The following is a 26,572-nucleotide window of genomic DNA, read 5'->3' on the forward strand; positions in this document are numbered from 1 at the left end:
CCAAAGTCAGAGGAAAGAATCAGGGGTTCTCAGTGTTGACACTGGGAGCCCTGATCCCAGTCCTCTGCTCTTCTTAGCAGAGTGCAGGACTAGTCCCTTAATGTAACGCTGGTGGAGGAAAAAAAAAAAACATCATTAGCATCTTGAACTAGACTTATAGGCCCAAGATAACATTTGCAAATGCTGACGTAAATGTGGCTCAAAACAGTCATTCCCTTCACCAGCTGTCAGATCAAAAGCCATTGAAAAAACACATCTGAAATAAATTATTTAAAAAACAACAACAAGTAGTATGCTAGGTATTGTACTATCAGGAAGTAGGAAATTATAAATTTTGTATATTTCCAGAAGTTTCAAATGAAGGGATGTATGTTAATTATACTGTTGTGGGCAATAGAAGGAGAGGCTAGGAGAAACTAATGGATATCCCATGCCTTTAACACCCTAAATCAGCCATTTTCAACCTTTTTCAGCTCACGGCACACCGACAAGGCACTTAAATTGTCAAGGCACACTACCAGTTTTTTACTTACATTAAATCACTACATTACAATTAATTGTTAATATAATTAATACAATTATATTATTACATGACAAACTCACAAGAAGCTTGGAGAGGAAAGGATATGTGATTGTGAAAAGGATGAAATATGTTATTAAAGTGTTATGCAAGAAAGTGCTGGCAAAGAGAGGTCAGACTGAGCACATAGGAGAGCTGTGGGGTGAGGGGCGATGAGGAGACATGAGTGAAACAACTACAGGATTCAGCTGGAGTGGGGGGAAGAGAGAACTTGAAGCAAGTGATTCTGAACCTTTGGAAGGTGCGGAGGAGAGAAGGGATGGACAGTAAGAGAGGTGCTGACTGCAATTATGAGATTTGGGGGGGCAATGTGCCTGTGGGAGGGAGTGGGGTGGGGAGAAGTGCCAATTACCTGCTCCTATATTTCAAAAAAAATAAATGTGACCAAAAGCCCAATCCTAGGCATGTCTACTCAGAAGTAAGCCCCATTATAGTCAATGGGGCTTACTCCCAGGTAAGTATGGAGAGGATTGGGGCCTAATGCCCTACCCCTAAAAGGCAAAAGGCAATGCAGGGAGGGTTGCTTTGGGGAGTTGCAGGCAAACTGTGGCAACGAAAAGGGACTTTCCAGGACCCTTTGAGCCAGCCAGTTCTTAGGCTGGTGGCCTCAGCAGACTCACTTGCTTCATACCTGCATGCCTACTCCTGACTCCCTCGTTCTCACTCACTCCACCTCCTCCAGGAGCAAGCGACAGCAGGAGGAGCAAAGCAGCTGCGAACAGCCCCTTGGCTGGCTGCCTGCTCTTTTTCCTTCTGCTGTGCGTAAGGCTCAAAGCAACCGCTTCCCCCGCATGCGCAGCTGCTGCCTGTCTGGTCTGATCTCATGGCACACCTGAGGCAGCCTTGCAGCACACTAGTGTGCCGTGGCACAGTGGTTGAAAAACGCTGCCCTAAATCAAAAGCCTGGATGGCCAGAAACACTCCATGGCAAAGTCTAATCTGATCTTTATCTGCAACATATCCTTTAATCTAGATATTCTCAGTTTCTGAGCTAGTGATACAGTTATTAACCTCTCAAGTCTTAGCCTGAAAGAAAATTAAAGGCACTGTACATAGCTATCACAATTCAGTCTGCTTACTGTATGCCATGTGGCAGACACTGTAATTTTTGAGGAGGAGATGCATGTTGTAAATGTACTACATATACACTGGATATGCAGTACCTTGGTGTACATCTAGCATGCACTAATAATTCTCCTTCATATTTTAGGGGGTAAGCCACACGGACGCACTGAAAACGTGTTTGCCATTTAATGCAAAATAGCCCTGAGTCCACGTTTGCTTTACTTCTTACAGACTTCCAGCGTAGAAGGCATTTCAGCATGACAAAGTAACCCACATCAGTATGTATGATGCTCAGCAATTGGCTATAGCTTCCTGGTATGTGCACTTTACTGTACATGTATGTACAGCAATGTACAGTCATCACATTTGGTACCCTGCCTATATGCAGGCGAACTGCTAACTCACACTGCGTGAGGCACTTCAGCATGGGATGTTTTAGTCATGTGAACTTCCCCTAATTTCTGAGAGTTATGTCATCATTTAACTAAATGACCCTTTGAGAACAACTTTTTGCAACAAGTTTTTTAAAAGCTTTGGTTCAGTGAATACAGTATTTTAAAAAAGGGAAAGTTACACAGGATGAACAAGTACAAGAAAACTGAGGTGCTCAAAACTGAGTCAGTTGGATTTGTATTGCAGATTAATCCAGAGTTAATGAGTTCTAACTTCCTGTAGCGTAAAGAAGTTTTATATGAAATGGCTCCATGAATTGAATATTGGGTTAAATGTTGATGTAACCACACAATTTGTGAACATATGAAGCAATGTTGTGGCAGTGGCTCTCCAGGGGTGAAATCAAATTGGTACAAATACAGTACCTTCAAAATAGCCCTAGATGGCCTCAGAACAGCCTAGTGATTTCAGAATGGATGTGGATGGCTTTAAAATGGGTGCAGTGGATGATTTAAAATGGCTGTGGATGCTGAGAGTGATTTAGAATGGCCTTAGAATGGGCTTGGATCAGTTCAGAATGACTCCAGATGGCTTTAAAATGACCACTGTAGAGGCTGGGAATGATCCAGAATGGCCCTGGAATGACCCTGGATAGTCATGGGTAGGTGAGAACAGAACGCAAATAGCACGAGGAAAGTTTCACTCTTGGTAACTGCAGATAAGTGAATCCGTGTGAATGGACTGTGCAGATACTGGGATTTTATCTTATGTTTTCTCAGAATTCTTATTACAAGTATTTTAACACAGGGTCTCCACATGTAAACACCCAATTGGGGCCTTCACCACCCCAAAAAGTAAGAACAATGCACCCCACATAGATAAGAAAGAGGGAGAATGAATCCCACGCCATAATGTATTGATGCTGCATCTCTGTCTCTGATCCTGCAGTATTATCAGTGTCTCTGTTATATAGTGTGTTGCCTAACCTTCCCTTTGTTTTGCAATGGTCGGCTCCCTTTTGGTGAATGCCAGAGGCTCCAACCATTGGTACTGCTGACCAAACACTAATCTGAATCCCTTTTGTTTGTCAGGACTGCCATCAGCATGGTGTTTGAATAGGATTGGGCCATTAGTTAAAGAGAATAGAGCCCAATTCTACCCAATGTTCCGCTATCAGTGCAGTCACAATGCGCCCCAGAGTAAGGGAACAAACATTCCTTTACCTTAAGGAAGTCTCTGAGACTGCCCACCCCTCCACTGCAGAATGCAGCACATGCCCCATAGGCATAGTTGTGTTGGTGCTAGAAAGTTGGATAGGACTAGGCCCTAAGTTACAGAATAAGTAGTAGGTGGTAACTGTGGGCCCTGTTTAATAGAAAACTAACCCACACTTTCATGGACTGCTTCTATGTTTCTGCAAAATACCCAATCCAAATGATTTTATGTTTAAAAAAAATTTCATGAAACTGCAAACTAGGTACATTCCTTTGTGGGTTTTTTTAAGGAAAGATTTCTTAGTGCCAACAAGTGAACCTTTCTGTAGTGTAATCTCTAGAGCAGGAAACTGGTAAAGTAGTTTTCCCGAGGGCGCAGAGCCTCCTTCTAGTAACTTATTCCAAACGGTGAAAAGCAGCAAGAATTTCTCATGCCTCTTTCTGCTTGAGAATATTTGTTTTTCCACAGCGTATTGTGGGTGGCCATGGGATCCTTAGCGCTTCCTGTCTCGCCACTGAAACGGCTCCCGGCAACTGACTCATTTTTCCAATGCAAGCGCCAGTGAAGTAGATTGTTGATTAGGTTCCCCCATTTTGCCAGCTTTCACAAAAGAAAGAAAAAATTTCTGCATGGTCTACTCTGATCCATAGTTGTGAAACGCCAGTGCTAGCATCAATACCAAATTTTGATTGCCTGGGACAGGGTTCTTTAGAAGACAGACTTTAAGGGGGAAATGGGAACTGAAGCAAAACCTCTTGGGTTCCCTTAAGGGGGAAGCAGGACCTCTTAGGATCAATCTGCAGGCCTACTGCTACACAGCAGCCACATTAAAATTTTGCAGCACTGGCTCCAGGCCCTTGGCCAGGGCAAAACTCGAGGCACCAGTGCCTGTGAAAACTTAGCCTTATATCAAGCTAACTACCTTTTTGTGGAGCTGGGCTATGCAGGATTTTCCAGTGTCTACCATCCATCCAAAGGTCCTGAGAACTGGCCTTCCTAACTTTCAAGCTTTTCCCATACTGCCTAGAGAAGCCAGTGGGAAGGGAATATCTTTGTCTAAATGTGTTCATAAAAATTGACTTAGGAGGACTTTCTCACAGACTTAATTCAGAATAGTGCTAATTGCTCCAGAAGTCTAATAGGTTAGGGAAATCTAGAGAGTGCACATTTTGGTAGGAACTAGGGTTGCCAACCCTCCAGGATTGACCTGGAGTCTCCAGGAACCAGCACCCATCTCCAGATGGTGGAGAAAGCACTCCTGAAGGTATTGAGAGGGCTTCCTTAGCTTAATGGCATCACGACATGTTCTCCAGGAATAGCTTCAGTCAGAGTTGGCAACCCTAGTAGAGGCTATGATGGATGACAGAACCGTAACAATAGGGATGCTCCGGTTTTTACAGTCCTGTAATTGTGCTGAGAAGGGGTTATTATTCTGGTGGTGGCTGAGCCAGTGTCAGGGCAGGTTTTGCTTACCCCCCCCCCCACTGCCCCTAAATGCAGCACTCTTATGAAAAACAGAGAAACTCATGTCAGCCATATACCTATAAAAGAGCTGGGGAGATCATTGGGAGCTAAATGTCTCCTGCTCTTCATCAGACTCAAGCCTGTTCCTATCTACTTGCCTGAAATATTTCTATCCCACCTTTTGGGTTTAAAAACCTCTCAAAGTGGCATTTGTTCTAAAGTCTGTTTCCTGATGACAGCGTTTTATTAGAGAGAAAGAAATGCTTTAAGACTCCAAGCTGTTCTGAATGTGCCTCATCCAGCCAATTTTGAACCATCCCCTTTCTTTAGGCATTCCAAAGCCATGCCACAGATCTGGTTTGTTCTTGTATAAATACTATCAAGAATCCTTGCCATAAACAAATACAATATGGTCATATTTCTGTAAATAATGCAATAGGCCTCCAAAGTGTCTTTGCATTTCTATGATGTCCCGCTTATCTGTTTGAAACACTTTTCCTGTGTATCAGTCAGGAAAAGCAGACGCAATTAGAACAATACACTGTTATTACGTTTCCAAAAATAACTGAAACTGCAGCTGGGCATGTGCTGGAGAGAAGGTGGAATGTGAGATTAAGGGGTGCTTGCTTGTTGTCAGTCTAATCCAGCCCACTGTTTTAATCGAATCACATTTCACTGAACTTCCTGCTCTGCCACAAAGTATTGCTTTAAAAGGATTTTAAATAACGCGTGTCTTTCTCGAACACATTTGAGCTGACAAACTAGATCAGTTGCCTTCAACTATTTCCTGCCAGGACCCCAATAAATAATGAGACTGGGGACCCACTGCCAATCCTACCCCTTCCTGGGACCCAATCTGCCCTTCCCCCACCCCTGCCTGCCCTGTTTCCTCTATCTCTCATATCTTCACAACAAACATGTGAGTTAGCAGGCTAAGCAGGGCTTGCCTTAGGAGCTGCAGGAAAGAAGAAGAGACTGTGCAGGATTATATAAAGAACTCAGATATGATAAGGTAGTGCCATTAGTGGATCGGAGCCAAGCCCTCTTTTACCCAGGCTTTGAAAGGTTGTACTTGTAGTGACCGCCCCCCAAATGAGGCTTCATGACCCCTTTGGGGTCTTGACCCACAGGCTGAAGAACACTGAACTAGATAATGGAAAAACATTTTGCACTATATATTTCCTATAAGTAAATTATGAAGAGCCTAACAACTTCTTTTCACTAATTGGGTTCAAAGGAGAGACTGTATGTCCTTAAGATCTAGATTTCCAGTATATACGAGGAATGTACATTCAGAAATATTCAGAAGTATCCAAATAATGCTATATTTAGAATACTCTTGATTTTTTCCAGACCAGAATACAATGGTTCCTAATATTTGGAATAATTCCGAATAGTCAGAATCCCATGCACTCCTACAGAATGCAGGGTAGGCTGTTTGCAAAGGAAGAAAGTGAAGCCTATTCCGCAGATGCCCACCCTGGTTGCTTGAGAAAGGAAATTCCCCAGACAGCCTGGCACCAATGGTGGTGGGGGCAGAGCGCTCAGGGTCCCTTGACTGGTGTTGCCACAGCTTCTCCAAGGGAAGGGGAGAATGGGGTGAGAGCAAAGCCTGTGAATGATGTCTGCCTGTATATATGAAATCCTGAAGCAGGCCCAAACAGCAGGAAATTCTCTCACGGTGGACCTTCCCACCTGAAAGGCAGACATAGCTGCTTATATAATTCCTCTGCCATCTCCTGACCATTTACTGTTGATTAGTACTGCACATGCTAAACTATCTTTTTCTCCTTCTAAGCACCTCAACCTACATTTGATTCCCTCTCTACTTTGTAGTGTATATTATTTACTTAATAACTAGGAATAAGATTTAGGACTAATAGGTTTATAAATCAATTAGACTGCAGATTCATTGAGAAATTTTATACTAAGTTTAGGCCCCTTTGGGTATTGTCAAGCATAAGGTTTGTTAGAGGGATTTAGATTAGATTAGATCAAAGATTGTCAAACCACACTGCTCATGCCTGAATCTTGGATCTGTGGAAAAACCTACCATTGCTGGGCTTTCCTGAGGTGCCCACTACATGCCATGCAGTACATGCCAGGGCATTCCAAGCTACAGTCTGCTACCTCCTTCTGTTGCCCTTTCCCACCTTCTATGTGCTGCTTCAGGACTGTGCTCACTCACTCCTGTGTTGGGCCCAGTGCTGTTAGGGTAGTTCCCACCTGCCAACCACTGGCTGTCTACTGATCCAGTCTGCCTGCCAGTGGTACCCAGTTTATTTGCCAACTACCCAGCATAAGCTGTTCTCTGCTCCACTGTGCTATGCCCAATGCTGCCCTGTTGGCACTGTTCAGGGTTCATGTCCAGATTGTAGTCATTGGTTACACCATGACTGCATTTTCTGGTGTGTGTGTGTTTCAACAGGATTGGGTGCATAGTCCCTGAATCTAAGGGCCTTACAAATCAAATTCCACGCTGCTAAATAAAGTGTTAATTTCTGAGACATGTGAATAATCTAATCCTTTGCAGCCTTATAAGGTGTCAGTGCTCAGTATTCGTTTTCTCATTTCCCTTTGTCCTCAACGTTTGCATTCATGCATGCACTTGAAATCTTATAAAGTCAGTTCCTGGGCGGTGCCTTTTGTTGCACTCCAGCCTGAAACAAATAATGAAACCTGAAGTGGAGTTATTCAAATAAAAGGGTGGGGGCAGCTCAGGGCTGGCCCCAGTGGCATAGCTAATAAGGTGCAGGGGGTAGCAGTTGCACAGGGTATCAAGCTTTAGGGGGGCAACAAGCTGAGCTTGACACTAGTGACCAAAATTGTGAAACTCTTGGTATGTATGAATAATACCATCATGCTATATATCACTGGAAAGGTAATTTAGTGCAGAATGCAATGAAACAAATTGCATTAGAGTATCTGTATTCTATCAAAAGTTATGGCCAATTAACCAGAAAATGAAAACACAACAGCCTTATGGAACAAAAAGTGGATTTTCTTAACTCAAAACTGACCTATGAGACTGATTGTTCTGAGAGCCAATAACATGTTATTATGTTATTGACATGTTATCATGATAAAGCATGAAAACAATAAGATGTTAATATGTCAGCTCTCATTTCCATGTATCATAATAAGTTACCCCTGCTAACTAGGTAAAAAGGCACTTTTTAAAAGTGATCCCCCTCTTATATTTAGCAGGAGGAGAATAATCATCCCTCTTCACCCCAGCACAGTGTGTTGAACCAATCAGGGACACACTTTTCATTTATTTACTTAATTAAATCTGATTTTGTCTGGGAGAGGCTACAAATCTTCGATGACCCCAGATAGCAGATAGATGCCTTAGCTATACCACTGAGGCAGCAGAGCAAGTGGGTGGTGAGCTGCTGGGGTGAGGAGGTGGGTTCCTCCCAGTTTTTACTTTTTAAAAAGCCCAGATGTGATGTCACTTCCAGTTGTGACATCATTTCTGGGGCAACATTTTGAGCTTGGCACCGGGCTACATGATCATTAGCTACACCACTGGCTGGCCCAAGACCTCCTGAGACCTAAGGTGGCATGCCAAATCCTCTCCCCCACGATTCCTTTATCAACATATCATAGCAAATTCAGTTTAAACTAATTCACACAGGTCACTTTGTCCATGAAGGTTGGGTTGGTAACACTTATGCATACCAACTTTTTCCATTGACTTACCATGATTAGGTTTTCGGATTTCGGTATAAACTGTCTCAGCCTTCTTTGTTACAGGGGCTGGAAAATGTATCAAAATGGAATTACTTTCATGTGTGTTTATGTGTTTGCTGAAAGCCTCCTTAAACCAACACACTATATTGTCATTTTGGACAGAAGAGGCATACAAGTAACAATGGTTTCTTATCAGCAAAAGTGACTTTACCTTCTGAGATACTGCACTATGGACAAATGTGCCTATGGCTCCATCACTAAGGATGAAAGCATTCCAATTTGAAGGGGAAAAGTGACCAAAACAGACCTCAGTAATTTTCCTATCTTAAGCTAATTGTTTTTAAACACTTCCAAAGAGAATTTTGCTGAATCTCCTTTGCTAACCATTGCAAGAAGGTAGATTTTTTTAAAAAACACATCAGAAGAACATGTGTTTTAAAAAAAACACCCTACCTTCTTGCAATGGTTAGCACAAGAAATTCAGCAAAATCCTCTTTGGAAGAGTTTAAAAATACTCAATTCAAAATACAATTCATAAGTTTGTTCACAAACACATTTCCCCATGAACACCAGTCAGTACTGGTGATGTTGGTCTCCATAGCTGCCTTGGACAAATCAAGACAGGATTTGCACCAGGTGTCTCTCTTTTTTTTTCTGGTGGTTTACTGTGTATATCTCCTACAAACAACATCCTGACTCAGGACTTTAATTACCTTCCAAGCCTTTACATACAATGGAGTAAGTGCCATTGAAGTTAATGGGGCTTATTTCTGAGCAGACATGCATAGGCTTGCACTGTAATTCATAAATGGCCCATCTAACCATTTATGCATAGGAAGGCTGTCACCATTTAATCCATTCATTAATGTCATCTATGTAGGCAACTTTTTAAATATAAGAAACAAGATTGTTATTTAAGTGGCTCTGCCAGGTTGATCACCTATAAAACCATGAAAACTTTACACTCAGCCTGGGAGAGAGATATTCAAGTTAGTTTTACTGAATAAGGAAATGTTTTGGCATGATAGTTTGTTGTATCATTAACCTTGTAAGGCTTTATTGTTTGAAATATCCTATGAGATCATTCAAGCTCCTTGTAGTGCTCCTGCTCAGCAGGGGTGTGTCCAGAGTCTATTTTCATGCACATAGCACTAGCCGAAATTACCATTAGCTGGGCTCAACCCTAGCCAAAGTTATTCAGCACTAAAACTGTAGTCCTATGATTTCAGTGGCCTTAACTGCAGCTAACTCTGGTAGGATCCGGCTGCTCATCTAACTGAAAAGCAATTGAACTAGATTGCATAATCAGGGCTAATGTCCTCCTGTATTTCACACACAGTCTAAGGCTGTAATCCTGTATATACTTTTTTCTAAGTAAGCCCCACTGAACACAATGAGACTTACAAACTCATCCTATCCAACTTTCCAGTGTCAATGCAGCTGCAATGCAGCCCCGAGATAAGGGAACAGATGTTGCCTTATCTTGAGGAGGCATCCGTGACTTGTCACCACAGAATGCATGTGCGCCCCATGGTCGCTGCTGCATTGGTCACTGGAGAGTTGGTTAGGATTGGGCTGTTACTTCTGACAGGAAACAGAACAGGTACTGAAAGGTACATCTGATAGGGGTTGTGCTATAAAACAACAATTTAACAGTGAAATCCAAAGCATGTTTACTCAGAAGTCCCACTGTTTTCAGTGGGGCCTACTCCCAGTTAAGTGTGTATAGGATCACAGCCTAAGTAGTTACTTTGCAAAGCCTCTCAATCTAGAGTGCCGAGATGAAAATAAGTAACATAAATGTTGCATTTCAGCTGTGAAGACAGTTCCAGGATAATAAGATGAAAATGACAGCAGCCAATCGACACAGAAAGCAGATGTTGAGGATTTTTGGAGTTTCAGTGGTTGCTAGGAAACAACTCTTCAACTGTACAGGTGGATAGTTGCTCCCCAGCAACCAGGACACACCTCTCAGATTGTTTCACTGGCCTACCTAACAATATTGCCAGCAGTTTTGTACAGCTCCATTTTTTTACAATTGATCAGTATGCAACATTAGGATTAGGCATAGTATTGCTAATGCAAGTTGACTGAAGTGATTCTGCATCTATGATTACAAAATTTATCATATTGAGAATTCAGTGCCAAAGCCACTCTGAGAAGGGAATGAGAGCAGCCATTCTGGAAGGGATGGCAAAGCCATGCAGTTCTGTTTCCAACTCTCAGCAGGTCAACTGCCCTCCCTACAGATGAGTCCACACCATCACAATTGCAGTGTGCCAGAACTTTCAAGATCCACCACATTAGAGAGTGCTGGGCCACTATCCTATCCGCTGCCTCCCGACCCGAAAGTAATTGTGGAAACATTATCATTACTGCAATTACCACCAGCACGCCACCTCCTCCAATTCCTCTTTTTTCAAAGTGGAGAGGGAGGAGGCAACCCAGGTTCTGAAGAAGCCTTCTGTGACACTTCTAGCAGCGCAGAAGGCTCCAGCAGAGCTTTTTTGCACCGCTGGAAGGCAAGCACCGTCTCCTGGGCATCTTCCAGTGGAGCAAAAAAGTTCCAAAGAGACTTCCGCCTGCTAGAAATGAATGGTTCAAATAATGAATCATTTCTACACTCCCAGGGAAACAAAGAAACAGCCAGTTTATCTGAGAGTGCCAGGATGATGTAGTGGTTCAGGAGTTGGATTTAGACTTGGAAGAACCAGTACCAAACCCCACTCAGCCATGAAGCTTCCTCTGTGACCTTGGGCCAGTCACTATCAGTTTCACCTGCCACACAGGGTTGTTGCAAAGGCAAAAGAGGAGGAATGAAATGTGAGAAATAAATATACTGCATTTTTTTGTTTAGTGCAGGATTTTAGCTTTACATGTGGCATATGGGTTGACTTACTTCAGCAGCAATCCTATCCACACTTTTGTCAGGGTAAGCCCCATTTGAACTTACTTTTGAGTAGACAAGCATAGGCTTGGGCTGTTAATTCATTATCTTTCCTAAGCTTGCCTGCAGGCATCCTGTAGTGTGGTACTTTGTGCACACCTAGCATTGCAATCACCATGATGTGGATTTGTCTATAGGCAGGGCTGCATTGCCCTGATCTCCCTTCCAAACTTCTGACTCTGTATGCCCTCTCGTCCCAAATGTGTGGAATAATGGGTGTATTTATGGATAAACAATTGAGAAGAAACAGCTGGTGGGTCTTGGAGCAAAAGTTAAATTTCTTCCTGTTTACTAGTGTGTAATGATTGTTTAAGGCCTAATACTGCTCTGTCTGAAAAGAGTTGCAAAATTAGCACTGATATCACTCCACAGGGCAGGGCCCCTTCTATTCCTCTTTCACCATTGCTAAGTCAACCATTTTAATTACCTCTGAGAGGGTCAGGAACCGACACTTCCACTTCAGTATATTCCACCTCGGAATTCTCAAGGTCAGGTCCTGCCCCAAAAATAGCAAGAAGATGTGTCTTTGTATAGCAATCTGCCCTCTGAACCTGCTGAGGGCCTGTATTAATGGAACAAACTAATCACACTCCTACTGACTTTAATGGGTGCAGAACACAGACATTCATTTATCATTTCTGAGGGCTGATGCATGCAGCTCACCAGATTCAGAATCCCGAAGAAAGAAGCTTCCCTTTATTGGTCACTAGAACAAACCCACACTTGAATAGCCCTGCATGGAGTCTATTAAACACTTTGCCTTTCCCTGTGCATATGAAGAGAGCAGGAGGAAAAACTATGTTATGTTGACCAGTCCTCACATTCCACAGAGGCTGCAATACTAATCAGATCTCCTGATCTGATCTCTTTTGAAGCAGCGATACTTCACTTTGGCGAAGGCCACTATTACCTAGTGGCAAAGGAGAACTGCCAATGTTAAACAAGGTTTGCTGGCTTGTAGAGCAAAGTTCTACTACTGAAGGCCTCCTCTTTGGAAGCACAGGAAGAAGAACATAAGAACAGCCCCACTGGATCAGGCCATAGGCCCATCTAGTCCAGCTTCCTGTATCTCACAGCGGCCCACCAAATGCCCCAGGGAGCACACCAGATAACAAGAGACCTTATCCTGGTGCCCTCCCTTGCATCTGGCTGTAAGAAAGAGCTAAGACTCAGTATATGGATTACCAAGATAATAATATGGCTGGTGCTACATTGGACAGCTGCAGCAGAGATAAATTGTCACATGGAGGCAATTTGTAGCAATCTTCAAAATGTTTCTAATAGGCATTTCCAGGGTGATATGACCCAGAACACCACCTGATGCCATCTTGTGTCCTCCAACTCTGCTCAACAAAAAAACCCACACCCAAACCCAATCATGTTACCTGTGCACTGCCACGAAACAAAGAAACAAATGCGCCATCCCCATAAATGAAACCAGAAGTCCCACACTTCCAGGTTTTACAGCAGCATATGAGTAGCACGGTAAGTAGGGGAATGATCTGCTTCTTACTCAAGTGAGCAGGAAGCAGATTGGTGCAACTTGCACTGGTGGTAGGTTGGAGGGAGATGCCAGACTTGGGCTGAATCCACCGCACCCTCAGACACCTTGCAATCTGTTATTGATGCAACTCACATCAGATGACTGCATAATTGGGCCAGGATTGTATGTTCCAGCTGGAAGCCAGTCTTGGCTACTGATTGATGTATGGACAGATCCTGGGGGGGGGGATGGGTGCATGCCCCCCAACCTGTCACACCAGCAGGGAGCAAAGTCAGGAGCCAGAGGAACCCCACTGGGTGGGGCACTGGTGGAGCTGAGTTAGAATGGGAGCCCAGGTCTACCTGCCCAGCAAATGGCCAAAGAGGCCGTAAACTCAACCAGGAGCTCCGCTTTATAAAGCAGATAGATCTGGGCTCTGTCTGAGTTGGAGCCCAGGTGTACCCACCTGGTAGACCTGTGCTCTGGAGTTAAAGTAGTGCTCATAGCCCTCAACCCCAAATACAAACACTGGATCCACCCCTGGATGGAGGACAGTCTCTTCCCATCTTTGAGATTCTGAATCAGGAGATATTTACTTTTTCACAGATATTCACGTTTTCCTCCATAGGGAGCAACATGTGAATCCACCTTGGATTTAATTAGCACCTTGGGAGCATGAAATCTTGCAATTATATTCATGTACAGTTGCAACCTCTCCAAGTAGATTAAAAAAAAAACTAATTTGCAGATACTAATTCTTCTTTGTGCTAATTAAAATTGCTTATTGGCCAGCCATGGGGTGAGTTTTAAAATATCTGAGTGGGAGGCATGAACAATAATTAAAGAGGAAAGAACAACAGTCAGGCAAAAAGAGTAACTTTCTGAGGGAAATCTAAGGATATTGAAGGATCAGTCTTTCTGAATCTGTGGGGTATGGACATTGTTTTGTAAAATCTAAGGTAAAATGCACACATCTGCTTCCTTTTTTATTTTTTTAGATTCTCCTGTGTATTTCCCCAAGATCTACCTGAGGCATCCATCAACACCTTGCAGACAATAGCTTAATGGGAATTTATCCACCTGCTGCTCAGATGTCACTGCAAAGCACTGTGGAGTTACATCCAGCCACTCACAAATGCATTTTCTCGCAAATGCTCATTATCTCATTGACCCAGTGCCAGCAGTGCAATGTAATAGAAAGGTGAGGAGTCTGACATGCTGCAAAGGAAACAGATCTGCTAGATGGTGATTGGTGGGATAAGCACAGGCCTGTTTGTGGTTTCAAAATGTCAAATGATGATAAAGTAATAACAGCAAAGAGAAGTGGACAACAATGGAAAGGTTAAAAATAGAATTGACTATTTTAAAATGGGTTGATAAAATTGAAATAAAATAGACTGGTCATTCTGTGGCATCTTTGACTACCACAAAATCCAGGCTGCATTATTTCTTTTGACATATATCTCCAGAAAATATATACAGGTAAACAGAAATCACTCCAAGGTAAACATTTTCTATTCTAACCTCCCCCCCGATTGTCTCTTGAAAAGTCAGAAGCATACTTGAACATGAAAGTTCAAAATAATATCAAGAAATTACCTTTGTTTTCTTCTTCCGATTTTATGTGGTTTTCACCATCTTCATTATAATCTGATCCTAAAAGGTAAAATGAAAACAGAAGATGAGTAAACAAAATATGTAACTTAAAAATAGCTACCCCTCCCCTTTAAGCACAATATTTTATCAGTATGTATCAAGAACAGCAGGTTTTCAGCCAGAGCTGTAGTTCTCCTTAGGGCCACACTGTGCATTATATTGAGCCTATCATTAACGATGGGTTAAAACAGACTAAGAGCACAATCCTAATGTGTGCTGGTACAGTGGCCTGATCTGAATTGGTTGAGAGGCTGCTGCAGGTCATCGCAGGGTAAGGGGATATTATTCCCCTTACCCTGTGTCAAGCCCCAGCCATTCCTAAGGTGTGACTCTAATCTGTGCCAGCTATTTAGCTGGTGCAAATCTAAGTAGCCCCTGTAAGGCTGCCAGGTCCAGTAGAGGGGGTATAGGATCGCGGCCACCGATCTGCCCCTTCTCGGACCTCATGCTCCCCCAAGTCTGCCCTCCCCCACTCAGAAACACCTCCTCCCCACCTCCGGAACACCCTCCTACTGTCCTCTCTCAACCACCTGGCACAAACTCACCTTCTCCGGCCTGCGCAGCTACAGTACTCGGCCCGGGTGAGCTGTTGCAGGCCTCCGTGCTGGCCCAGCCAACTCCCAAGTCAAACCAAAAGTGCCTTATGGCACATTTGCATCACTCAGGAGCCATGCAGGAGGCCTGTGCTAGCTCAACTCCAGGTTCAGATTGGACTGCCCAAGTGTCTTCTTTTTTGACAGACAAACCACAGAGAGCCTGATCTGGATTGAGGCTGCAGCAGGAGGCAAAGCTTAGGCTCCCCCCATTCCCTTTTTCTCACCAAATACTGCTCCCACTTCAGGGCCCAATCCTATCCAACTTTCCAGTGCCAATGCAGCCACAATGCAGCCCCTAGCTAAGAGAACAAATGTTCTCTAACCTTGACTCCTGAGACCTTGAGGCCTCTGTGACTGTTTCTCCACTGCAGGGTGTAGCACATGTTGGCACATCGGCATCAGCACTGGAACACTGGATAGGATTGGGCCCTGAGGCTGCATACCGGGTTGCCAACAGGTTCCACTGTGTGCTGATATTTCCTGCCTAACATGGAGGCCATTCAACATTCAATGATGTCCTCATGATAGACCCTCAATTAGAAAAACTGACTTCCTGCTCTCTACTTGATGGTCTGATGACAATCCCAATAGCATGACAGAAGTGGAAGTTTCCAATTTCAGTTCTGATTCTACAGCTCACTTAGAAAGAAGGACGGCAGGATGATCTGGAGGCGACAGGATGATAATGTTGATACCACTGTTGGTCCCGAGGAAACCAGTGCTGTCAAAGTTTGTGGATGTTGATGCTGTTGGAAGCAGAACAGCTATCAACTCAGTTCCTGATGCTGACATTTGAGTTGGCATCAAAAGATGGCACTGTGAGAGACTGAAATGTTATCTTCACAGGTGGCACAATTACTATCGGCAATGGTGGTTCCCTTCATCCAGTTGCAGACTGACAGACAGGGACGGTCCATATTTCTATATCAAACTGGGCTGGTTCATGTTGAGTGCCTATGGTGAAGAAATTGTTCAAGTATGGGGCAAAAACCTATAGGTCTGATGGCAACTTGTCCAGTTTGAAACAAGTGGTATTTCTGGCTCGATGTCAGTGACATAGCCTGAGGCCTCTAGGAAATAAGGAATGCCACAAAGTTTGGATGATTTCCCCTTCGGAGATGATGCAGACCGCAGCAATGCCCAGTCCAGGGGAGGAGTCCAGAGATGGCACCTTCTTTGAGATTGAGTTCATCACTGAAGAGAAAGATCACTATAGAACGTGGGCCTCCAAACCCTGTCCCATGAGCTGGATCTGACGCACTGGAAAAATTATTCCAGCGCAGCACAGCAGTGGCAAAAACTTACCATTCCACCACACAGCTAGCAGTTTTTGTGCCTGAACATTGCTGATCATTGTGCTGGGGAGCCACTTCCCCGGTAAATTGGGGCACAGAGCCATATGTGATGGTTTCCCAGGGAAGGGAAGTGGCTCCCTGACGTGAAGACTGGAAATGTCTGGGTGTGAAAACTGTTTGTTTCACAGCAGAATGATAAGGCTTCACCACTGGCACACTGTGTCCAGAATAATTATTCCAGTGCACCTCGGGTCACGTTTTGGCAACTCCTGCTCTAGAACACCACCCAAGACTGGAGCCTGTGTTGGAAAATAAAAGTGAGCCACTGAAGTGGATGAAATCAGAGGAGAAGTTTGCTCCATTGACTTTGGCTCTGAATGGTGGTGTTTCATAAGAAGATAAGAAAAGCCCCGCTGGATCAGACCAAGGGCCCATCTAGTCCAGCTTCCTGTATCTCACAGTGGCCCAAAATGCCCCAGGGAGCACACAAGACAGACACAATCTGCATACTGGTGCCCTCCCCTGCATTTGGCAATCAGAGGCAGCCTGCCTCTAAAACCAAGCACTTGTAACCCATAATGAACTTTTCCTATTCACCTATTTTTAAGGGAGATCCTGGATATTGGCTGCCTGCCCAGAGTGAGATTTGTTGCGCCCCTTCTGGGCATCACCCAAATCCTAATGGCTGTCTTGATTTGTGTGCCATCCGATGGTAGAACAAGTTTTGGTGACAGAAAGGAAGCAGGTGGGCAGGAAATATCAACAGTGCTGCAGCAGGAATGAGGGCCGAATCCCAGAACGCCAACTTGAGGTAAAGCTCCTTATACTTTCTCCTATTCCTAGAACCTTTTTTATAGTGGACACAGGTGTCAACAGTGTGACATTCCCTCATATAAAAGAGACAAGTTTTGTGTCCATGTGTGGAAGGGACTTTTGCCGCACAGCAGTGGCACTTTGAAAGAGACCCTAACCACAATGCAACAGGGCAGGGCTTATTAATTGAGTAGCTACTAATTATGTTTTATATATCTTTTTGTAAAAAATAAAAATGTATAGTACTAACAAAAAAGTAGATGTAGAAAGATGAAACTGAGATAAAAGTCTCAGTTTTTAAAGGGATGAAGACAAAGAGAAGCATTCCTCCAAAGAGAAGCTTCTTCAACGGTGGATAAAAAGAAACTGAGTGATCAGCTTTCTTTGCATACTCAAGGCATACAGTGTGCATGGGGTTTCCTCATTTGAGAGCATGGGCAGAATACTCAACGAGCCTGTGCTTGGTTCTGCGTGTGTATAGCTGGTTGCACAGAGACCATGAAGAACAACTCATGTTTCTAGATTGAATGTGACCATATATAACAACACAACATCCTTTGAACATATTAATAAGACTCTTTCACTTGGGCCTTGGCTGGATAATGGTTTGATTGAACGATGGAGTTCCTGCGATTAAAATGCTTCTTAGTCAACATTAAAAAATACCCAAACAGAAATAGATGTCTAAGTCACTAAGCATAAAGTACCATAATAGAAGTCTCCTTTATCATGTTCCGATATCATCTTCTCAGTTGTTGAATTGTTGGCTGGTGCAGAACTAAAAAGAAATCAGAACAAGGCATAAACTGTGAGGAAGCACATATTTTAGAATGAGAACACGGTTACTTTTTTAGATCAGATTCTTATTCATGATCTCAGAGATATACTGGTTTGGCCCAGAGCACATACAATCCAAAGAATCATTGAGTTTCATGGATGCTTCTAAGATATATATTCCTTGTTTGCAGGACCACTTTACAAACCTATGTTTTGGACTGTATGCTGCCAGATTTAAAAGAAATGGGCCCCCATGTTGAACTGGTTTCTGGGTCTTGACACTTTTGTGACCCATACGCCTCACTAATCACAAGCACATATTATTAATTCATCCATATTATTAATATTTTGAGTCACTCAGCACTAAGACCACCAAGGAACTGCATCATCATGAAAATAATATGGGGCACTACACAATTGAATATTCTCCCTGAAGAAATGTGGCCTATCAGGGACAAGGGATTGAGAGCCCAATCTTGAGGTCTGCGGCATGGCTCTGCGCCACGGACCACAGTCACAAACGTGCTGTAAGGCACATTTGCGGGGCTTTCCGCTGGGTTCCTGCCAGAGCTAGCCCAGCACCGGCTGCCACTGGGCTAGTGCGCAGTGGTCGCCAGGGTTCCGCAGCTCCACAGTCTCCCGGACCTCCGGGCTGCGGAACAGGAGGTGGGGGTGTGGCCAGGGGCATGGGGGAGGCATTCCAGGGAGAGGGAGGCATACCAGGGGGCGGGTGGGAGGTGTGTCGGGGGAGGGAGAGAGGTGGATCCACGGAGCTCAGCTCCGCAGGATCCAAGGTGCTTGTGCAGGGCTGCGCGCCCTACACGAGCGCCTTTACTTTAGTGTCGACCTTTTGGTCACTTCTAAAGAGAGTAGCCCCATTTGTCCCCGCCCCCCGTGTAAAGAGAGTAGCCCCACAATGGGGCTACTTGATTCACTGCCAACCAAAAGGTCAGTGGTGCATCAAGAGCCTCCATGTAGGACGGCGAGTTCAACACGTAGGCTCTGGATCCAGTTGAGCAAAGCTCCACCGTTCCTTACTCCCTCCTCGCTCCCTCCCCCTGGAACGCCTGCCTCCTCACTGACCTCTCCTCACCTCCCTGGAATGCCTCCTCCCCGCCTCTCCCCAAGGCCCTGCTTACCTCTCCGCTGTACGGCAGTCCCCATAACTGCTGAGCGGCGGAGCTCTGGTGGCCACCTGGCACTGGGCTACCATTGGCACTCACCCGGCAGTATGGCACGTTTGTGAGAATGCATGCTGGCGGTAAACTGGCACACACCACTCAGGACTGGGCAGTAAAATAGGGCAATATTTGGGAAATACTGTATTTCTTGGAAACATGACAACATAAGTAGTAAAAGCAATATCCAACCTACCGAGTCAACTCCAAAGAACTGCCTTTAGCTTGAAAGGAGAAAAGATAACAATCAGTTACAAAATGTACAAATAAAAGATAAATTTATATGTATATAAATAAGATGGATATATTTTCACTCATCCAGGAAGAATATGTTGGATGTGAAATTGTGGAACCATATGGTTGCTATGTTCATGGTTCTAGCTCAGGGCTTTTCAAACTGGGGCATTGAAACACACCAGCCTGAGGACCCTGGCCTCTGCCCCCTTAAGGGGCAGGGGCAGGGAGGAAGGCAGCAATGCAACCCCCAGGATTGCGCCACTCAGGGGGCTGCAGGGTCTGGGATGTACTCACCAGTCCCTTTAGCAGCCTTCCTGGAGTGCAGGGAGCCCAGCGTGAGCTCTGCGCAAGTCTGCAGGGCTGCCCAGGCTTCCAAAAGTGAAAATGGAGCGTGATCACTCCACTTTTAGCAAGCTGGGGAGCCCTGCAGACACTCGCACAGGGCTCCCCGCACCCCAGGAAGGCTGCTGCAGAGACTGGTGAGTGCATCCCAGACCCTGCAGCCCCCTGAGCGACGCGATCCTGGGAATCGCGTCGTTGCCCTCCCCTCCGCCCCTGCTGCCTTCCTCCCTCCTCCGCAAAGACTTAGTGGCTCTCAAACTCTCCCAGAGAGAGAAACTCCCAGGGAGTTTGACAACCACTGTTCTAGCCCAATCCAGATACAAATAAAAGCAACTGCAGAATTACAATATTTGTAACATATAACAAAATAAGTATCCATGTATCCAATAGTCCTCCCATTTTAGTATATCTGACGTATATCAGAACAGGAGGAGCAGCAGATACCTGTATGCTTTCTTTAGGGGGATCATGTGAAGGCAGTTTAGAGGGATACTGTGATTCTACAAAGCAAAGAGCATTTGCTAGTCTTAACTGTTTTCCAATATTCCTTACACAACCACAGTTATTTACCAGTGTATTCTGCACTGTTAATGTGCATCTATCAATATGAATGTAAAACTCTAAAAAATAAAAGAAGTCTCAGAAGCACAGTTTAGTTAATCAGAAGTTCATACAAAAGGTAGTAAAATTATAGTGTAGCCTGCTGCAGGCCTGACACTGCCTTAACTGTAATCAGGAGATTGGGCACTCCCAATAGGTTTGTGAAAGTCTTCCTGTTCCCTTCCTCTCCTGCACATGAATTATCTGCTTCTTTCATGTTCAGAGCTAACCACAGTCCTACATGATGCCTGCACTAACACTTTCATTAGCCATTGTTAATTTCTATCCACAGTTTGTTCCCATGGATAGATCCACGTTCTCAAACTATGATTTTAAGCTAAATGCAGAGGCAGTTCAGATGATAGTGTCTGTGGCACACAACCCCAACATGATTAGGTATATGCACAAACATGTCCCTCTCTGACAGGTTGTCCCTATTGTATTAATGAAGGGAAGGGCAAGTCCAAACCAACTCCTCATACATGATTTCATATAATTTTTTTAAATTATAATCCAGTGGGCCATGGAACTCGTACCTATGGTTTCAACAAACTGCGGATCAAAACATACTCCTTGTTCAATTGGGGGCCTCCATTGTTGCTTTTTACAAAGCTGTAAAAAGGATGACGATCATGGATGTTAGTTATTTAATATAAGAACATCTCCACTGGATCAGGCTATAGGCCCATCTAGTTTAGCTTCTTGTATCTCACAGTGGCCCACCAAATGCCCCAGGGAGCACACAAGACAACAAGAGGGCACACAAGACAACAAGAATTGTCTATACAATGCCTATTTACTTTGGCTAACAGCTCCAACAAGGAGGAAAGAAGTGAAGAGGGCAGGTGAGGGAGTGCCCAAGCCCATGGGAAGCCCACCCCCGCCCCCACCCCCAGCACAGAAGGTTTAACGTACAATGTTAATTACAATGTTCTGGCTCAGAACAGTTTCTCTTCTATTCACTGAAGAAGTGAAAACAAAGAAAGCATTTATTACCCTTCGCCTTCTTTCTAAAGCAGAGCCATAAAGCTACAATGGCAATGCCAATAATCAGCAGGACAAACAACGCAATCAGCCATTTCTTCCATGAAGCTAGAACAACTAGAAAGAAGGAGATAAATATGTCAGAATTCAAGCACGGGATGACATCAGTGGAAGCTTTCGCAAGCATCAGCCCCTGACTGTGGGCCGATCAGACATGAGCCAACCAGATTCTCAGAGTTGAAAGCCCGCTTAGGTGTGAGCAATCTGCACAAATCTTACAGCCCAACAGTTACAGACCAGGCTCCCAGGCCACCCTGGGGCACAGGTCTGCAACATGCCACCTCCCCCAGATACTTACCTAGACACATGGAGCCGTGTGCGACACTCTGACCTGCTCAAAAAGCCTTCAGAGGCTTCTGGCGCAATCTTAAACAGTACTTCCAGTTTTCCAGCAAAATAAGAAGTACTGTTTAAGATTGCCTCAGAAGGCTTTTTGAGCAGGTCGGAGTACCACGCGGGGCTTCACCTGCCAACAGAATAGCTCCAAACGGCAGGCGGAGGCAGCACAGTGGGCAGAGGCAGCAGTGGCAAAGGCGCAGCAGGTGCAGTGCCTGGGGCTTTTGCCTCCCCCCACTCCCCCAGGACCAGCAGTGCCACCCAAATGATCATTAGTAGGAGCTTATTCTTACGTTACTCTATATGGATGACACAGTTGCTGCTCTCTAGTGTGTCTTTATACCATGGCAATCCATAATGGGACAAGGTGCTTTCAATGTGCTTATTTCCCTTAGCAGCATTCTAAAGGATTGTGCAGAGAAGACATTTTCAGAAACATGGAAACATCCCCTTCTCCCTTATTCCTGTTATTGTGCAAGGCACCCACATTTCTTTTCTTCCTGTTTTGTCATTGGAAAATTTGTTTTCAGGGTTTTTTCTTCTTAGGAGGTACCAGCAAAAACTCAAAACCTCTTCATCCCTAGAAGCTTAGCCAGTAATGCTGACTGTCAAGGACTACATTTCCCAAGGTTCCCTGGGAGGAAGGCGTGACCATGAAATCAGATTCTCTATAATAGTTGTTCTTACATTTGCACCCGTCTCACTGTACAATGTTTTATGAAACCAAGACGGGCACACTCTGTACTTTGGCAAGGTGAATTCATGAGCATAACTTACCCATGACTGTTACCAGTCTGCTCCGTGCAAGAAGATCTGCTTCGTTGCTGGCTGTACAAAAGTACTTTGCTGCATCTTGGCTTGCAATTCCTTCTATTAACCACGCTGCGCTGTACTTTTTCTCTTCTCTTACCCGATATAAAAGTTCATCTTTATATTCGTATTTGCGAAAAAATTTGAACTCAATCGGAAGAGAGCCTGAACCAACAGAGCAGACAAATAAAACATTTTCACCGTCTTCAACAACCCTTTCTGGAGTTACATGCATGGTTACGTTTTCAACTCGGGCTGTGGAATAAAGCACAAAAAAAGGTTCAACAGCAGATTCAGTGTATCAGAAATAATTGCTGCATGGCAAATCATGTAAACGCAGGGGGTAGGTGATGGCCCGTCACACATTGAGAATTGACTTCTCCCATTTATTCATAAATAAAGGGATCTTTTTAAACCTTTTCTCCCTCTAGGAGACTTATCAAAACACAATTCCTCAATCTCTCCACCTCTTTTTTGCCTGAATGGATAAGAAGACAGAGTGATCCAGCTTTATTTACTTTTTTTATTTATTTACTTTACATTTACTTCCATTGCTGACAGCTGCTTCCCGCTTCGTCACTTCTTGAAGCCTACAGATTGGGCAGAGCATGCAGGGAGCAGAGTACTCTTTTGTTCCCAGCATGCTCTGTTCACTCTATATGTCACAGGGGTAATGGCAGCAACAGCGATCATGATAGATAGAGCAGTTCTTCATTCCCCATCCCTGATTTGCAGTGGGCTCACTACTGGAAATGAATGCCAGACCCAGCCAGGTAAATACCGTTGGCAACCTTCGGTCCCGAAAGACTATGATATCTTGCTCTGAATGGTGGTTCTGGAACAGTGTGTGGCTGAAAAGGCCAATTCAGGAGTGACAATCCCTTCCACACCGGGAGCAAGTGCAGTCTGTCCCTGGTCTGTCTCCCTGGCTATGGGCCTTCCTTCTTTGCCTCTTAGCCTCAGACTGTTGGTCAAGTGTCTCTTCAAACTGGGAAAGGCCATGCTGCACAGCCTGCCTCCAAGCGGGCCACTCAGAGGCCAGGGTTTCCCACTTGTTGAGGTCCACTCCTAAGGCCTTCAGATCCCTCTTGCAGATGTCCTTGTATCGCAGCTGTGGTCTACCTGTAGGGCGCTTTCCTTGCACGAGTTCTCCATAGAGGAGATCCTTTGGGATCCGGCCATCATCCATTCTCACAACATGACCGAGCCAACGCAGGCATCTCTGTTTCAGCAGTGCATACATGCTAGGGATTCCAGCATGTTCCAGGACTGTGTTGTTTGGAACTTTGTCCTGCCAGGTGATGCTGAGAATCCGTCGAAAGCAGCGCATGTGGAAAGCGTTCAGTTTCCTCTCCTGTTGTGAGCGAAGAGTCCATGACTCACTGCAGTACAGAAGTGTACTCAGGACGCAAGCTCTGTAAACCTGGATCTTGGTATGTTCCGTCAGCTTCTTGTTGGACCAGACTCCCTTTGTGAGTCTGGAAAATGTGGTAGCTGCTTTACCAATGCATTTGTTTAGCTCGGTATCGAAAGAAAGCGTGTTGGAGATCGTTGAGCCAAGGTACACAAAGTCATGGACAACCTCCAGTTCATGCGCAGAGATTGTAATGCAGGGAGGTAAAGCCAGGTAAAAGACTGATGGAAAAGCATCATTGGTCTCTTAACAGGTGTCTGGTGATAGCAGCTTTGCCCCTTGCAAGTCAGGCTCAGCCACATTGTTCACTGGGGTAGGGAGGGAAAAATTACTCAAACCTCATCTTGTTTTTCTAGCCAAGGAAAATACTGAACCATGAGATCTCTGACTCATTCTTCTATCTATTACTTATGCTCCCCTTTAAGGCTTCAGGTGACCTAGGGCATTTCCATAATTAGACAAGCAGGGCAGGGGCTGTGTGCTGCCCTAAGTTCTTTGGAGGAAGGGTACAATTAAAATGTAACATCAATTTTCCTCCATCTAGGCTTGGACAAGGGAATGGGCAGCTGAGGTGCATCATAAGGAAATGCCTTTGCAAAACTGCAGCAGACAAGAGTAAATAGCTCTTGTCTCAACTTGGGAGAAAACGGCTGAGTTACTAAACAGTGTGTGAGAGCAGGGTGGTAGGCAGAGGGGGGTGTTCTTTGCATTGGGGGCTATGCTGCAGGCTAGATGGAAAGCCTTTGAGGGCCAGATCTGATTTCCAACTGCCAATTCTCACTAAAGAGACTTTGACTCTTTTAAAAGTTGCACACATTTCCCTACTACTCACCTATCACTGTAATGTTTAGCCTCCTGCTCTGTTGTCTAATTGAGTGGCCGTTCCAAGCTTCACACCTGTATTCTCCTTGAACGTGCTTGTCGGTTGCTATCTGTGTAAACTCAGCTGATTCATTTCCTTCTTTAGTAGTAATAATTTTGTCACCTCTGTAAAGAGTGTAGTAGATAGGTGGAGTTCCAAGATTAGAATAGCAGCGTAAAAGGAAATTCTGCCCCAAAACTGCTCCTGTAGGTAACTGGTAGGTAGCAGAAAGGATTGGTCTGGAAACAGGAGCTGAAAACAAAGAAGAAATTGCTATATACGCGTCTCTATGAATAATAACAACAATTCCTCAGAGTGGTTTCATTTAATAATAATTTTCAAAATGTGACATGCATCCTGATAGGACCTGATGATCTCTGTGCTTAGAGATCTGCCCGCTCCACCCTAATCCTAGATGCACGGGGGCTAGAGGTAGCTACACAGCGATGAGGGAGAGGCATATTGTCACTGCTCAGAAGCAGTGGTGTAGCTAGGTCATTTGGCACCCAAGGCCCGTAAATTTTTGTCACCCCACACAACATAATCAATCAACATTTTTATACCACCCTTCCTCTAAGCAGCTCAGGGTATTGTACACAGTTCCTCACCTTAATTTGTCCTCAGAACAACCCTGTGAGGTAGGTGAGACTGAGAGATAATAATAGTCATAACATGAAATAAATAATAACAATGACCAGAAAATAAATGCAGTGAATATTTCCCCACAAGCAATGGATGAAATTCTGCATCAAATGGCATATAACATTATGGTATTATTCCTAAAAGCCATGATTTCCAGAATTTTGATCACTAGGGTGTCATCACCCACCCCCACCCCCCGATGTCTCATTTGAGTTAAGGCAGTGGTTCTCAAACTTTTAACACTGGGACCCACTTTTTAGAATGACAATCTGTCCGGGACCCACCAGAAGAGATGTCATGGCTGGAAGTGACATCATCAAGCAAAATAAAATAAATAATTACAAATAATTAAAGAAAACACATAATTAAATAAGGGGAAGCCAGCCCTGTTTTACCAAGTGAATTTTCTCTGTAGCCTGCCTGCAATAACAGCCCCCTCCACCAAAAAAATATCAGTGAGATTTTCAGCACTCCCCAGTGCCTAATTGTGTTAATTTCTATATTTCAAGCATATCACTATCAGGACTCACCTAGCTTTGCAAGTCTAAAAACAAATAAAAATTGACCTTGCCAGCGCAAGCCTGTTTTATTCTTTGGGGGGCGGGGGTGCTGCCTTCTGGAGCATTCATAGAGCTCCACTTTCATCAGATTGGGACCATGCAACTAGCCTTGCATTCCCCTTTGCCTGACTTGACCAGGAGCCAAGGCACATTTGCTTACTTGCTAGTAAACACAACCATGTGGCTTACTTTCACGTTCCATAGGGATCAATAAATTCACCTGCTTGGAGGGAGGGACTTCCTTCTTGGGTGTTTTCTGGGGGCTGCTTTCATTGGATAGGAACCATTCTGGTGTCATTGGATTCCTCTTAGCCTGCCCTTTCTGACAGACTAAGGCAGGTTTGCCTACTCACGAGTAAATGTGCAATGTGGCTTGGTTTCACTTTCCATAGGGCTCCATGCATTTTGGGGGGGGAGTTTCTGGTTTTTTGGCCATAACGTTTGATGGAAAGGAGATATATGACTCTGGTTTTTTCCATTGCATTCTGCTGGAAAGTCCACATCCAATGGTATATAACATGATGGGGTTATTCATAAACTCCGCGATGTTGGGTCATTTGTGGTGTC

General features: G+C 44.4%; 1 protein-coding gene across 6 annotated transcripts in view; it reads right to left on the reverse strand.

The window, feature by feature from the left end:
* PECAM1 (platelet and endothelial cell adhesion molecule 1) overlaps positions 1 to 26,572 on the reverse strand; it is a 58,600-nt gene that overhangs the window by 11,476 nt on the left and 20,552 nt on the right. For 2 of the 6 annotated variants that reach the window (XM_066614511.1, XM_066614510.1), the window contains exons 7-14: positions 24,774 to 25,055; positions 22,495 to 22,782; positions 21,334 to 21,438; positions 19,355 to 19,382; positions 17,911 to 17,981; positions 14,443 to 14,499; positions 11,788 to 11,856; positions 8,423 to 8,479 (exon numbers count right to left, since the gene is read on the reverse strand). In XM_066614511.1, coding sequence (XP_066470608.1) covers positions 8,423 to 8,479; positions 11,788 to 11,856; positions 14,443 to 14,499; positions 17,911 to 17,981; positions 19,355 to 19,382; positions 21,334 to 21,438; positions 22,495 to 22,782; positions 24,774 to 25,055 — 957 coding nt within the window. The remainder of the gene's footprint in view (positions 1 to 8,422; positions 8,480 to 11,787; positions 11,857 to 14,442; positions 14,500 to 17,910; positions 17,982 to 19,354; positions 19,383 to 21,333; positions 21,439 to 22,494; positions 22,783 to 24,773; positions 25,056 to 26,572) is intronic. The other 4 variants (XM_066614515.1, XM_066614514.1, XM_066614513.1 and 1 more) reach the window with 3 other exon arrangements.

The sequence above is a fragment of the Tiliqua scincoides genome, chromosome 2, assembly GCF_035046505.1.
Source record: "Tiliqua scincoides isolate rTilSci1 chromosome 2, rTilSci1.hap2, whole genome shotgun sequence".
Taxonomy (NCBI): Eukaryota; Metazoa; Chordata; class Lepidosauria; order Squamata; family Scincidae; genus Tiliqua; species Tiliqua scincoides.